The sequence below is a fragment of the Chinchilla lanigera genome, unplaced genomic scaffold (assembly GCF_000276665.1).
Source record: "Chinchilla lanigera isolate Chin_1 unplaced genomic scaffold, ChiLan1.0 scaffold00066, whole genome shotgun sequence".
Taxonomy (NCBI): domain Eukaryota; kingdom Metazoa; phylum Chordata; class Mammalia; order Rodentia; family Chinchillidae; genus Chinchilla; species Chinchilla lanigera.
Window position 1 is genome coordinate 10,644,229 of NW_004955467.1, and position 14,081 is coordinate 10,658,309.

Genomic DNA, 14,081 nt, shown 5'->3' on the forward strand with positions numbered 1-14,081 from the left:
AGCCGGAAGACTGGCCCTCCCCGCCCGAGGCTCCCTGTGCGCTGGGGGCCCACCCTCCGGGGATTTGTTTGTCTTTTTGAGTGGCAAGTGCAAGGTCCGGAGTTCCATTCCCGGTACCCCCAAAAAATAACCTATGGAGTATAACATTGCACTTGCTATGCTATTCAGGCTGGCCGTGAGCTCACTTTGTAACCCAGGCTGGTCTTGAACTCACAACGATCTTCCTACCTCAGCCTCCCAGGTGCTGGGATTACAGGTATGTGCCACCACGCCCGGCTTTTCGTGGGTTTTTTTTTTGTTTGCTTTTCTTTTGAAACAAAAGCTGTCCGTGGGCATGGTGGCACATGCCTCTAATCTCAGCATGTGAGAGGGCTGAGGCAGGAGGATCATTGTGAGTTTGAGGCCAGCCTGGGCTACATAGTGTTCAAGGCCAACCTTAACTGCATAACTAGATTGTGTCTCCAGGAAAAAAAAAAGGCAAAGGATGTTAATGTATGAGTTTTTTTCTAAACTAAAACCTCAGTGTTGGTACTTTGTGATAAATAACTGGGATTTGGGTTATAGTTATGAGCACTCGGTCTGTAAAGGTTCTCCATCACTGCTGTAGAATATTGCTGGTCAGTAAAAATGACACAGGATTATTATTTAAAATTTTCTAGTAGCCACATTTAAAAGTAAAAAATCAAAACACAGAACTCCAAACTAATTTTAAAAAATAATGCCTTTATTGAGATGTAATTTGCCTGCCATCAAATTCACCCTTTAAAGTTTACAATTCAGTTTTAGATACTCGCAGAGCAGTACCAGCTCATTACTACTAATTCCAGGACGTTTTTATCACTTCAGAAAGAATTCCCATACAATTAGCTGTCACTGTCAGTTCTTCCCTTTGTCAGCCCTGGAGGCTGCTTTTTATCTCTTTGGATTTCTAATGCTGGCCATTTCATAGAAATGGAATTATACAGTACATGAGCATCAATGTCTGGCTTCTTCCACAAAGGATAATGTTTCAAGGATCATCAGTCTTTTAAAAAATAATTAATTTATTTTTGGGAGGATTATACCTAGGGCACTGTACCACTGAGGCACATCCCTGGCCCTTTCTTGTTTTTTTATTTTGAGACAGGTTCTCATTAAACTTCCTGTGCTGGCTTTGTGATCCTCTTGCTTCAGCCTCTTTGATCTTTTTTTTTTTGGGGTACCCGGAATCAAACTCAGGACCTTGCACTTGCCAGGCAGGTGCTTATGCCACTGAGCTATATCCTTGGCCCCAGCCTCTTGAATATACCTTTTTTACAGGTGTATGCCATAGTATCCGGATAAGGGTCATCCATCTTGAAGCATGTATAAGTACTTTATTCTTTTGTACAGTTAGATGAATACTGTTCTGTCATGTAGATATACCACATTTTGTCCATTCATTAGTTGATAGACGTTTGTTTCCTTGTTATTATGAATGATGGTATTATAAACATTAGTGTATAACAAATTTGTAGAGATGACTTCATTTTTTATTCAATATAGTCTAGATATGATATAGATATAATGAGTATAAAATTATTAGTAGGTATTTTAGATTTTTTTAGTTGCAGTCTTCAAAATTCTACATACGTTTCACACTTATTACCTGTCAGTTCAGACAACCACATTTTAAGTGGTCAGTAGCCTCATGTGGCTGCTGTATTGAAAGGCCCAACTCAAGAAGGAACCAAGGAAGACAGGTAATTATGTGTTTTGCTCCCAGTTTTTGCCAACTTGAAGATGTTTTACCAGCATTATTACTGCAGTCCCTTTGTCTTTGTTCTCATGAAATACTCTTCTCTCATCTATTCAAATCCTACCTTGTCTTACAAAATCCTGATTCATGTTCCTCTTCTTCATTGGGTTTTAGTTATCCTAGTTCATTTTTTGTTTGCTTATTTAATTTGCAAATGTTAGTTGAATACCTCCCATGCATCAGGTATAGTTCTGAGTGTTGGACACAGTGAGTAGGCTGTATAAAGTTCCTGTTTTCACAGAGTATCTACTCTTTAGTAAGGAACAATGTTTATTTATTTATTTGTGAGATGGGGTCTCCATGTGTAGTTCAGGCTGGCCTTGAACTCACTCTGTAGCCAGGCTGGCCTCAAACTCAGCAATCCTCCTGCTTCAGCCTGCTGAGTGCAGGAATTACAGGCATGTACCACTGTGCCTGGAAATGTTGGACATATTTTCATGTTCTTATTTGCCCTCTGTTTATCTTTTTTGATGAATGCTCAAAGATTTTGCCCTTGCTTGTAATTGATTGTCTTCTAATTAAGTTGTAAGGTTTTGCATGGTGTGGTGGCTTGTTCTTTGTAGTCCCAGTTACTCAGGAGGCTGAGACTGGAGGATCAGTTGAGTTCAGGAGTTAAAAGCTAGCCTGGGTAACTGAGACATTGTCTCAAAAAATAAAGTAAAATGAAATTAAAATAAAATTACTTTCCAAAATTTAAAAAGTGTTAGTACCCGGCCATATATATGTATTTGTACATACTTTCTCTTAGTTGCTGACTTTTGGGCTGGCCTTGAACTTGTAGTAACCCTCCAGCCTCAGCCTCCCGAGTGCTGGGATTACAGGTGTATGCCACCACACCCGGCTCGTTTGACACTATTTGCATGATTACATTGTCACTATGTATTCCATTTGGGAATAAGTGGTAGACTATAGTTGTGCAATGTGATAATAATAAAAGAATAGTCATTGGAATATAGTTTGTACTACATTGAGTAGTCACGGATATTCAGGGATTCAGAAAATACTTTCCCTGAATGTATCTGTTCTACCTTGTTTACTATGCCTCCTTATTATCCTGGTCTTTCCATTTCTACCCTTTCTGGACCAACTGACTATTCTTTACTTCCATTTCCTCCTTCTCTGTTACACTATTACGAATCTATTTACTACCATTTAGTATGTTTTCTTCTTAAAGTTTGGTTTTTTTGCTTGTCTTATTAATTCATCACCTTACTTGAATACAGTTTTCAGAGCATTTAAAAATAACAGATTTTTAAGTAAGTACTTTAGGACCATTTTAGAGAATGGAGTTGCCAGTATTATGGAAGGTTCTCCAGAACAAATTCAACCAAATGGATATCTTCATTTTTTGTAGCAGAATTATGAATCTGAAACTGTTAAATTCTAAAACTGTGTAATAGCAGCCATCACGTAAGTATCTATTTTATGGGAATATTTTTATGCGATGCTGTCTCTAGTCCTCATAGCCTGTGATATTCTGCACCATGGCTTATCATCTTCGTTTTAATAATGAAATCTAAGGGAAGTAGTTAATCTTTCCAAGGTCTGGGTTAAAGCCAAGTTTCTCTGACTCCAAAATTGTGCCTCGTTTATATTTGAATTTTAGTAAGGGATTTGTAGTGTTTATGAAATCATGGATGAGATGAAGAAATGTGATTTCGTATTAAAGATGGTTGGATAAAAGTCTTTCTAAGCGTATGAACCTTTACTAACCTATCACATGATGTACCAGAGGGCTCCTATCTTTAGTCCCTAATTTATGATTTTGTAAACAGTGCCACCCCTGCAACATGGCTAAAACTATACCAGGTTTAGGTTGGAGGGAAGCTTGGCTAAATTGCAAGTAAAGTAGAAAGGACTTAAAGACAGTGCTAGGTTACATGAGCCTTATGGGCTAACAATGACTGTGGAGTTGTGGCCAGTTAAAAAGATTCAATAGACTTATGTGGGTGTGATTATGAGGTGTGATGGAACAGTAATGTGAATGTTTAAATAAAGCAAATTGATTACAGCAAAAGACACATTGTCGTTAATCCCTTGTAATACTTACTCCTCCTTGGTTCCAACACATATATCATTCCTTCCACTTTCCAAAGCAATTACTGAAGTCCTCTTTTGTGAGTATCTTTAGTTGTGCTGTTGTGGCTTCCTTAATGTCCTGAATTGATTCAAAATGTTTATCTCTCATGGTCATTTTGAGTTTGGGGAAGAGCCAGAAGCTACGTAGTGCCAGATCTGGTGAGTAAGGTGGATGAAGACACTCTTTTAATGAGCCTTTTTATTGGATGGCACTTGGCAGCAGCATTGACCATATTTTTTAATCACACTTTGTAAAGACACTAAAGAGGACTTTCAGAAATGCTTCAGAAAATTGGCAGGAACAACAAGACATGTTCAAAGAAGGAGAAATATTTTTTGATGGGGGTTAATGGCAGTGTGTCTTTTACTGTAATAGCACTTTAAACATTCATACCACATATTAAGGAAGATATGGTTTCTGCTAGACTGTTCTGGTCTTTTTTTTTTTTTCTTTGAGACAGGGTCTCGCTATGCAGTCCAGGCTGGCCTTGCGCTCACTTCGAAAGGATAAAACGGGATTAAAGAAGAAACAATGGTAAAGGATCCTCCTACCTCAGCCTTCCAAGTGCTGAGATTATAGGCGTGTGCTGCCATGCCCACCTGGTCTTGTCTTTATATCAGTATCTTTTTTTTTTTCTTTTTGGTTTCACTAAGCAGTTCAGGCTGGCGTTGAACTCACTTTGTAGCCCAGGCTATCTTTGAACTCATAGTGATCCTTCTGTCTCAGTGCTGGGATTATAGGAGTGCGCCATCATGCCCTGCCTATACCATATTTTATGTAGAATTTTAATCAACTTAGGTATGAGGAGAGAACAACTGGAATTTGTAAGTTAGAATTCTGAAGAACATTTAGAAAACAGAAAATTCTATAGAATTTAGAAATTACTGAAGAGTTAGGTATTTTATCTGGAGAAGAAAGGAGAGGGTGTGTGAAATGTTAGAAATTTTCCTGACTGATTCTAGTGGGTTGGAACTAAAATCTCTAAAGAAGCAGTTTAGCATTGTTACTGAAAATGGGTGTTTCTAATAGTTTAAGATGATCCGTCATACAAGAAAAGAGTGGGAAGATCATCTAAAAATCGTCTGAACAATGAAATTGGCTATCTTGTGAGGCAGTGAAGTTACCATATTTACATTCTCATGAAAGCCACATGATGACCTGTCTGTGTTATTGTAGGAATGGATTCTGCATGAATCAGGATTTGCTGGCTTCCAAACTATTTTGACCTTTTTCTTCAGTTGGAAGCACAGTTTTTTTTTTTTTTTTTTGAAAACCAGTCTAAAAGTATTTATATCAGAAAAAGAAATAGGAAATAACATACTGATGTTAAATGAGGTCCTTATGTTTTCTGTTGTATCTCATTATTTTAAAAAGACAAGTCATTGATTACTAATTGATTTAACAGTTCACTTATAGAGACTCAGTTTAAAATACAGTGGACTAGGGGCTGGGGATTTAGCTCAGCGACAAAGCGCCTGCCTGGCAAGTGCAAGGTCGTGAGTTCAGTTCCCGGTACCAGAGAAAAACCAAAAAAAAAAAAAAAAAAAAATACAGTGGACTAGAATGAATCTCTAAAATCCCTGCAATACTATGATCCTGTAATTGTTCCTACTCAGTTAGTAATGCTAAAAATTAGACCTAGGCAGCACCACAATGCAGATGCTTCAAAGCTTTTAATTTTGATCAGCCCCTAGGGGGGTTGGAAATGGAAAAATGTGTGTGTGTGTGTGTGTGTGTGTGTGTGTGTGTGTGTGTTTACGTGTTTACCTACTGTTCTTGCTATCCCTGCCATCTCCTCCCCCACGCCTTTACCATTGTTTCTTCTTTTCTTTAATCCTGTTTTACTCTTTTGAAGAATCGTAGTTTTTCCTTATCTCATCCCCCTTCCCCAATTAACACTTAATGCTAGTTTGTTCTTTCACTTAGTTTTTTCCTGGATTCTTAAGTACTTCTTCAGGTAGCTTACTTGAACTCCTCATCTTTGGATTAGAAGGAATTTGCTTTCTTACTGGAAATTCAACATCTTAAGTGTTATCTTCTATGTGAAGTAATATGACAATTGCTTAAGAGGGTTGCAAAAGAAAAGAATTAAAGTTTTTCATTTTGCTTCAGAGAAAGAATGTTGAGCAGTTGTTCTGTGTAAACTTTTTAGTTAATATTATGCAGGCTTAGAACAGGTTTATCTGAGTAGATGAGCAAGGTAAAAGGATGCAGTGTCTTAAAGCTGTTAAAGTCAGATGTCTTTTGTATTATAAAAAGCAAAATGGGGTTATGTAAAGTGGAACAGTTTTCCTTATACTAAAAATTTGTGATTATCTCTAGTACTATGGAAAAATTGAGCAAAAACATTTGATTCCCACATGCCATATCTGTTTGATCTAATGTTGTAAATGATTGGTAACGTTAACCCAGTTGCCTGCATGTAGACTGCTGTTTGTCTGTGATTATATTCTTTTGTTATACCCCCATTCCTCTTTGAGGAGTAATAAACATAATTCAGTGGATAGATTTATAGCAAATAGTAGTCTCTTTTATGGAGGTGATAAGGTTTAGAGCACAGAGAGACTGTAGTTTACTAGCTGAGAATTTTTGAAAATTTATTCTAGCAAATTGCTAATTCTGGGAAAATGCAGGTGTAGCTTAAAAATAATTATTTTCTGGGTTCAAATATTTTAAAACCAATTATGTATCCTTTTTATGAGCAAAGAGATTGAAATGGGGCAATAAGAAAATTACAGTCATTGCTGGCTGTGATAACGCAAGCCTGTAATCCAAGCACTCTGGGAGCCTAGAGCAAGAGAATCACATGTTGGGACAATTTAGTGACTTAGCAAGACTGTCTCAAAAAAGGTGGGGGGTGCTGGGAATGTTGCTCAGTATAGAGGCCCTGAGTTAAATCCAAGTGCCAATAATATATTTAAAAAGATGCAGCGTTTCATCGCTTTCTCATTAAAGCCCAGCCAATATAATTTATCTTTTTAATTATCTGACTACCAGTTCAGCATATATGTTCCAGACGTTTTTTCCTGTTTATTTGTTTGTAGATCAATCACATTGTGCTGTACATAATTATATCTCATTCTTTTATTTTTTTCCTGACATTGCTACTGTTCCATTGAATGGATGTATCTACCATACTAATAGTTTTCTTCTTTCCTTGTTTTCTTTCTACCTCTCTTCTTCTCTACCCCCGCACTCTCATTCCCTGCCCCCTCTTCCTCCCTTTCTCTAAGAAACAGGGTCTTGTTATATTGTCCATGGTGGCTCAAATTCCTGCACTCAAGTGATCCTTCTTGATCAGGGTCCTGAATGGCTGCAGCCTCCTGAATGGCTGGCACTGACAGTAGTTTTTAAATCCAGTGACACACAAGCCAAGGCATCTGGGTTTCAGGAACTGTTCACATTCTTCTTCTCCATTGGAATCATGTTCTAGTGCTTGAAATAGGTCTTTTCTTGGATCTTGAACATCTTTTGACCCAGACTGCTTTATTCCTTGTCCTGTGTGTATGTCTCATCAAATTTAGTACTGTACAATGTTTCCCTTGTTAGAGGAATGTAGTAGTAGGATACAGCTTGAGACCTCAAAATATATTGTTATTGCATGTTCTCTCATCCGTGTCAAAATTAGGGAAAAATACCTAAGACTTACTAAAGCATTTATGATATTCCTGGTTTTTTTTTCTTTTTTTCTTTTTTTCCCCTTTCTGTATTGCTGTTGCTGAATTCAGAGATATTGAGTAAGAGATACAGTAATTTTTCCCTTTGGATGTCAAGCATTAAAAGTGACCTTTGCCGGGGCTGAGGATATAGCTCAGTGGCACAGCACCTGCCTGGCAAGTACAAGGTCCTGAGTTCGATTCCCAGCACCTCCCCACAAAAGTGACCTTTGCATTAAATAGTTTCCCTTTGTTCTTATTTAAATGAAGGTAACAGTATGTATGGAATGGTTTATGAAGACTGATACACTAAACTCTCGGTTGCTAACTTTTAAGAAGGCTGGCAATGACATTTGTTAACTGGCCTGTGATGCTGTGAAGATATGTGGTAGTAGGGGAGGGTATGAGCTGGAAATCTAAACATGGAACTGAGTCGGGATCATGAGACTGTGAGTGACTTATGGGCTTTTGTGGCTATGTACAGAGACATTTGATCTGTCTGGTTTTTATTCATTGAGTAAATACCACTAGTTTAATAATAACAGGTGGCATCAATTTTTTTCTGTATGTCATGCTAAGTAGTTTTAACTTGAATTATTGGCTAATATTGTGAATTATTAATCACCATGTTAGAAAAATAATACAGCATTTTGTGAGATGAGAGGTACTTTGATTTGTGGTTAGTTACTCCAATGTATTACCATATGCCTACATGTCTGTAAACCTTTCTGCTGTCTATTCAAGGTGAATCGATTTTTCTAAATGTAGCATTAGAAGCATTCTTGTAGAAAGCAGTTATTTGACCTCTCTGTTTTGTGGAGTTGTAGTGTGTTAGAAGTAGTTGATGGGTTATTACTTTTTAAAATTAACAATAAAAACAAAATGAGAATAGGGAGTAACTTGGTACACCCTCAGAAGGATCATGATTCCTGGAATTGAAAACTGTCTTGAGACCTGAAGAGAACCAGTCAGACATGTGGGTGTAGACTGGGTTTGAATTGTGGGTCAGAGCTATGATGGGGTTGGGAGTAGTGAAAATACACTTAATGTTTGATTGCAGTTTAAAGTGTAGCCTCATTTTTGTTTTTGTTGGTTCATTAACCTTATTTAATCATAACTACAAATATAATACTGTTGAGTGGCATGAGAATTTTGTAAGTGCATGCAAGTGGTTTGGTGGAAGGTAGGGATGAGGTAGAGATGTAGTTAACAGAGAGTAAGAACAGAAGGATCTTGCTGTATAATGTATCCTTTTGCACTACTGAAGATTAGGTCCAGGACCTTTTACATATTAGGCAAGCATTCTACCATTGAGCTATATCCCCAGCCCTCATTTATTTTATTTTATTTCATTTTATTTTGGGGAGTTTTTGAGGTAGGGTCTTGCTGTGCAGTTCAGGCTATCCTTGAACTTAACTATATAGCCCAAGCTGGCTTCGAACTCAGGGTAATCCTGAGTTCAGCTTCAGCTTCCCAAGTGCTGAGATTACAGGTGTGTGCCATCGTGCCTGGCCATTTATTTATTTTAAATTGACAGATAATGTTTTTATAATGTAGAACATGATAAGTACTTACACATATATAATGATTGTCTCCTTTTTTTTCTTTGTCAAAGTCTTTTCCTACTTGTACAATGATCAGTAGCTACCACTAATATTAAGGTGTTAAGTGGAAAAACTATTTAACAATGAAAATATGAACAAATAAAGAGAGCACACAGAACAAGTTTTCTTTGTGATTTTAAATGGGAAATTGAGACAGTTGGAGATATCCCCTTTCCAGCATATTTTCCATCCCTCTTAAAATAATCAGATGTCATTTCTTTTGACATAAAGGTTCTATGGATACTTGTCCCTCAAAATGACACTTTACCTTTAATGATATGAGACTCAAATCAGTGCTCGTTTCCCCTTTCTGTCATGGATTCCACTAATACTGTTAAATCTATGATGAAGCTAGTTTTGAAATGTCGTGGGGATGAACAAATACTGGTTTTAGCTTATTATTTGTTGTCAGAGGAGACTATATCCTCATCGTAGAGAACTTTGAAAAACATACGAAAGAAATATATGAACCATAGTTCTATTACTTACAGATACGTAATTGATACATTTTTCAGTATTTTTTTCTATGCATTATAAAATCAGATCTGGTCTGCCATGGTAGCACATGCTTATAATCCTAACACATTGGTAGACTAAGGCAGGAGGATCACAAGTTAAAGCCTAGCCTGGGCAGTTTAGTGACTTAGGGAGACCCTGCTTCAAAAGAAAAAAAAAAGGGGCTGGGGAAGAGGGGCTTGGGATATAGCTTAGTGTAAAGGCCCTGTACCGCAAACAAACAGACAAACAAACAGAAAGACGCGCCAAAATCAGCTCTGAATTAAATGACAGTGAGTTAGGAAAAGAGATGGCCTTCAAAGGTAATCTCAGATGTTAGTTAAAATTGTAGGCAAATCATTATTGAGGGTGGTTTAGGAAAAAGTAGGAAACTGTGACCTCTGCTGGCCTAGGTAATTAATGTACCAGTTAGTCTCTTAAAAAAAAGATACTGTAATCCATTCCAATGTATCTAAAAGTATACTTTGATTTAGCACAGTTGTCTTACATGTCTTATATGTTCTTTGGCCTATAAGTCTGGTTTTTAATCTGTATATATGATAATTAACTTTATAAGGTCTTATAAATAAATGAATCTGATGGTGGAAAAATAAAAAGTGTGGGAGGAGGGGGGAAAAAGAAGGGAATTGAAATGTATTATGTACGTGTACTAATCCCTCACAGTGAATGTAATCATCATTATGTACTACAAACATATACTAATAAAAGCTAAAAAGGTTAAAAAAAAAAAAAAAGAGAGCGATTATGGTCATAGCCTTAAGGCTAGGTTGCTTTGGGAAATTGGGAGCAAAGGAGAAAGCCAAGGGTTTGTGCTTCAGCCACTGCCCCGCCTGGGTTTGCCCCTAATAGGCAGTCATTTAATGAGCTGGGGCCACATTTAGGGCCTTTAAGTAAGTGGTTAATCAAAAAATCAGCTAATATCTCGGTATTCGAGACTTCAGATAAAATATACCTAAAATATCCCTACCCTGCACTTTCAAATAGACTTTTTGGTGCTAGTTAAAAGAAAAAAGAATACACTTAAAACACAAATGGATAAGTTGGGTGTGGTGGTGCATGCCTGTGATCTCAGCACCTAGGAGACAGGCAGGAGGATGTCTCTGAATTCCAGGCCAGCCTGGGCTCTGTAGTGAGTTCAGGGCCAGCCTGAGCTACATAGTGAGACCTTGTCTCATAAAAAAAAAAAAAACAAAAACAAAAAAACAGTTTGATATCCTTTATGTTTGATTGAAATGGTCATGGATCATTTTGAAACTGGAAGAATAGTTTTGAATGGTATCACTGACCTACATCAGAGAACCCATTACATTTGCATATACCAGTTGAGAGATACAGGAAATAGCAATATTGGCAATTCAATAAGTACTTTAAGTAATGCAATATTTAACAGTTCTATAAGTGGATTGCCATTCTATCAATTGTACAAAATAATTTTAGAAGCTCTTTCCCTTTTTTGGGAGAAATTTGCCTTATGTAATTCTCTGTATATATGCTATTTCATTACACATGACTCATTCACAGTTGGTGTATTAAATCTAATAGAAGTACCTTGCTCTTTTTAAAATTTAAATTTCTTAGACTAATGTATCTTAGGAAGAGCTTGACTACTTGTTTCATGTACAGCAATGCGCAACTGAAATAATTTATTTTTGCAACTTAATTTATAAACAGAATTATTTCCTGTTAACTAACATTTTGTTTTGCAGTTTCTCTTCAGCAGCGAGTAGCAGAATTGGAAAAAATTAATGCAGAATTTTTACGTGCACAGCAGCAGCTTGAGCAAGAATTTAATCAAAAGAGAGCAAAATTTAAGGAGTTATATTTGGCCAAAGAGGGTAAGTTCCTAGGTCTTCTTCCAACCCCTATGCTAAACTACCTTAAAATTTTAAGTTTTTTGGTAGTACAGTATTAATTTTATTATTAAATAAATCTTGATTTTGTGTGTTCTTATATTATAGAGCAAAAGAATATTATTTTGAGGCTGGGCTTAAGAATGTACTTAAAGGCTATGATGCATGAGTTTGCATGGTAACCTTTGGTGGCCTGCATGGTGTTTCCTCGGATGTCATGTGTACTTTCCCTTTTGCTTTTATCCTCTTTTTCTCTTTGTTTGGCCCAAGTTCACTCCTCAGAACTGGTTTATCCCATACCTGTTTACCCTGCACTTTTCTTTTTTTTGTTTGTTTGTTTTTCTTCCAGTACCAGGAATCAAACTCAAGACCTTGCGCTTGCCAGGCAGGCACTGTGCCACTGAGCTAAATCCCCAGCTCCCTACCCTGCACTTTTCAAATAAACTTTTGGCGCTGCTTAAAAAAAAAAGAATACACTTAAAACACAAATGGATAAGTTGGGTGTGATGGTGCAAGCCTGTGATCTCAGCACCTAGGAGACTGAGGCAAGGGATCTCTCTGAATTCCAGGCCAGCTTATGCTCTGTAGTGAGTTCAAGGCCAGTCTGAGCTATAATAGTGAGACCCTGTCTCATAAAAAACAAAACAAAACAAAAAATGGCAAATGGAAAGTGCATTCCAATTTTTTCTTGGTTTTTGACCATGAGTGTTGATATTTAGTAAAGTAGGCTGCATAGTCCTGAGACATAAGATTTTCAGTGCTCTTAGTTAAGATATAGCTAATAACAGTTTTACTCAACGCTGTATTAAAGCTGATACTTCATGGACTTAATCCAGCAAATGTTTAATTATTTATTAATAAATACTGGATAAGTACCTGCTATGAGGCATGCATCTTACTTAGGTGCTTGATATACAGAAGGAACAAGAATCATATGGTTTTTTAACTCGATTGAGTGGAAGTAAAGAAAATAGATGTAGAATGATTGTGTGATGAGCTGTTTAAAAGGAAAGCATGTAAGGCAAATTACAGGAGAGAGTACAGGACCTAATTTGAAGGATCAGGGAAAGTTCTGGATATTAATGTAGGACAATATGAGTATGGTTTCCATAGTCCTTTAGATCAGTGGTTCTCAAGAGTATGATTGTGGAGTAGCAGCATCAGCATCCTTGTTGCCTGGAAAGCTTGTTAGAAATACGAATGTTTGGGTTTGGCCTGGTGGCATAGGCCAGTAATCCTAGCATTGTGGGAATCTAAGGCAGGAGGATCACAAATTCAAGCCCAGCCTGGACAATTTAGCAACTTGGTGAGAACATGTCTCAAAAAATGGACCAGGACTGTAGCTCAGTGCAGAGACCCTGCATTCTGAAAAAGAAGGAAAACCCCCAAAATATTTAGGTGTTGGGAATATATCCTCAGGCTGAATTTGTTGGTGCTGATAATGAAGCACGCACACTTCAAGAAATCTTGACAAGGCAAATTTTACTTCTGTAGAAGGACTTGAGCACATTTTAGCATGAGATACCAGGCAGGTGTGCAGAGATGTGTTACCGCGTGAGAAGTAGCTGACCTCTCCATTGGCTGGTTTGAAGGTTCACAGTCTGTCCCAGTTGACTAGTTTAAGCCAAAGGATTGCTGGGCAGGGTTGCTAAGGAAGGGGAGATTGGATGTATAGGGGCTGAAAGTCCTTGGCTGTTAAGTTATCTTTGGTTGTCAGTCATGTTCCTGGACTCTTAAACTGACAGACATTTTCTGTAACTATGGTGTAAGGGTTTGGGGAGTAGCAGCTTAAGGTGGATGAGAGTTTTAGATGGAGGCACTCCTGTTTGTATCTTTTGATAGAAAAGACAGGGCTGAGGTTTCTCACAGGGCCCTACTGCACATTTACTGAATCAAAAACTGGGATTAAGGTTCACTGGCAAATGTTTTAACAGGCTGTCTGAGATGATTCTTCACATGCATGCTAAATTTTGAAAATTGCTCTAGTCTAGAGCAATGGCTGTCAAACTTTAATATGGATAAAAATCACTTGGAGAAGTGGCTAACTACAGTATATTTGAGCAGAGGCCAAAAATTTACATTTCTGATAATCTCATGGATGAGTCTAATACTGGTAATCCAAGGATCACAATTTAGAATCCCTGTTCTAGACTAATCATCATACAACTTTTTATTTAATCTGTAAAATACTTATATACTTTTTTTTTTGGTACCAGGCATCAAACTCAGGACCTTGCGCTTGCCAGGCAGTCACTTGTGCCACTAAGCTATATGCCTGGCCCAATATTTATATATTTTATATATTTTATATAAACCCATACATTTTATAATTAAGTTAAAAAGATATGGTTATATTTTGCCCTATTGTTAGTACTTAAAATTTAAACCAAAGCTTCATGGTTTTAAATACACCCAGTGGAATCAAAATATAATAATTTAATATCTATCCATCACTACCCATTTTAAAGAAAATGAATAAACACATTAGCAGAAATTTTACATTGCTTTTCTTTTTAATTTAGGTTTTCTTTTTTACATCTCTCTTGGAATTTAATTTAATCAATTAACCTCTTTTTTTGATTTGTTTTTTTTTTTTTT

General features: G+C 37.0%; 1 protein-coding gene across 2 annotated transcripts in view; it reads left to right on the forward strand.

Annotated features, from left to right (window-relative positions):
• The window catches only part of Rabep1 (rabaptin, RAB GTPase binding effector protein 1), a 134,452-nt gene that overhangs the window by 30,558 nt on the left and 89,813 nt on the right, over positions 1 to 14,081 (forward strand). For both annotated transcript variants that reach the window (XM_005399641.2, XM_005399642.2), the window contains exon 2: positions 11,340 to 11,468. In XM_005399641.2, the coding sequence (XP_005399698.1) occupies positions 11,340 to 11,468 (129 nt within the window). The remainder of the gene's footprint in view (positions 1 to 11,339; positions 11,469 to 14,081) is intronic.